The 1,667-nt window shown below is 45.1% G+C and overlaps 1 protein-coding gene across 1 annotated transcript; it reads left to right on the top strand.

Moving 5' to 3' along the window:
- The first annotated feature begins 313 nt into the window (after positions 1 to 313).
- On the top strand, positions 314 to 1,252 carry LOC140614904 (olfactory receptor 51I2). The gene has a single exon (XM_072794328.1). The coding sequence runs from the start codon at positions 314 to 316 to the stop codon at positions 1,250 to 1,252; it is 939 nt and encodes a 312-aa protein (XP_072650429.1).
- The last annotated feature ends 415 nt before the right edge of the window (positions 1,253 to 1,667 follow it).

Raw genomic sequence — 1,667 nt, forward strand, 5'->3', positions numbered from 1 at the left:
ATTGTAGAGAATACGGCTTAACATAATGCGACTGAAACATTTTCTTTTACCTAACTGATGTATTATCAATGTCTTCCTTCATCTATAAAACAGAGGGTTATTATCCCAGCCGGAAGCCTGATGCTGAGGAAATATGAAGAAAGGAAGTTTGCCAATGTTTTCCCCTAAGCAGTGATCTCAGGAAGGCCTCAGTTTCCCACTGTGTGGACTTCATGCCCGGTGTCTCCGACTCCCTGGCCCCTGCCCCCCAGAAAGGGCAACTCTCCAAAGTCCTCCAGGTCCGAACCTATAAAGTGCCCTGCTTCCCCCTGCCATGGGACTGTTCAATGTCAGTCATCCTGCTTCCTTCCTCCTGACTGGCATCCCTGGTCTGGAGAGCTCTCACTCCTGGCTAGCAGGGCCCCTCTGTGTGATGTATGCCGTGGCCCTCGGAGGCAACACTGTGATCCTACAGGCCGTGCGAGTGGAGCCCAGTCTCCACGAGCCCATGTACTACTTCCTGTCCATGCTGTCCTTCAGTGACGTGGCCATGTCCATGGCCACGCTGCCCACCGTGCTCAGAACCTTCTGCCTCAACGCCCGCAGCATTGCTTTTGATGCCTGTCTGATCCAGATGTTTCTCATTCATTCCTTCTCCATGATGGAGTCAGGGATTCTGCTGGCCATGAGCTTTGACCGCTATGTGGCCATTTGTGATCCTTTGCACTATGCCACTGTGCTCACCAATGGAGTCATTGCTGGAATCGGCGTAGCTGTGACTGCCCGGAGCTTCATCACCCTCTTTCCCCTTCCCTTCCTCTTCAAGAGGCTGCCTGTCTGCAGATCCAATGTTCTTTCTCACTCCTATTGCCTGCACCCAGACATGATGAAGCTAGCCTGTGCTGATATCACTATCAACAGCATCTATGGACTCTTTGTTCTTGTATCTACCTTTGGCATGGACATGTTTTTTATTTTCCTCTCCTATGTGCTCATTCTGCGTTCAGTCATGGCCATCGCTTCCCGCAAGGAACGCCTGAAAGCTCTCAACACATGTGTGTCACATATCTTGGCTGTACTTGCATTTTATGTACCAATGATTGGGGTTTCTGTAGTCCACCGCTTTGGGAAGCATGCCCCACGCTACATACATGTCCTCATGTCTAATGTTTACCTCTTTGTACCTCCTGTGCTCAACCCTCTGATTTATAGTGCCAAGACAAAGGAGATCCGCCGAGCCATTGTCCGTATGTTTCGCCCCATCAGAATGTGACCTTCATGTTTGCCTTTAATATCTCATGTTCAATACGGGCATATGTTGTTACTCACAGTGTCCTTATCATCATCATCATTGTCAACATTATCATCTTTGTATCATCTAGAATAAAATAAATATATAGGGGAAAGTAAAGGTCAGAAAATGGAGCAATGAAAAAAAAAAAGAAAATGGAGCAATGAAATTAGATAATGTCTAGTACACTCACCAAATTTCAGTGGCATTCATAGAGAGGTTAATATTGGAGTCATAGGTTATTAGATAACTGTTAACAGAGGAAGACTGATATAAATAAGAATCATTTTCCATTACAGTGACTGTTACCAATATTATATTAGCTAATTCATTGAATCATTAAAAATGTCAGGTTCTGTAGAAATTATTGATATGATTTAATTCATTTAAACTTTAT

The sequence above is a fragment of the Canis lupus genome, chromosome 23 (genome assembly GCF_048164855.1).
Source record: "Canis lupus baileyi chromosome 23, mCanLup2.hap1, whole genome shotgun sequence".
Classification (NCBI taxonomy): Eukaryota; Metazoa; Chordata; class Mammalia; order Carnivora; family Canidae; genus Canis; species Canis lupus.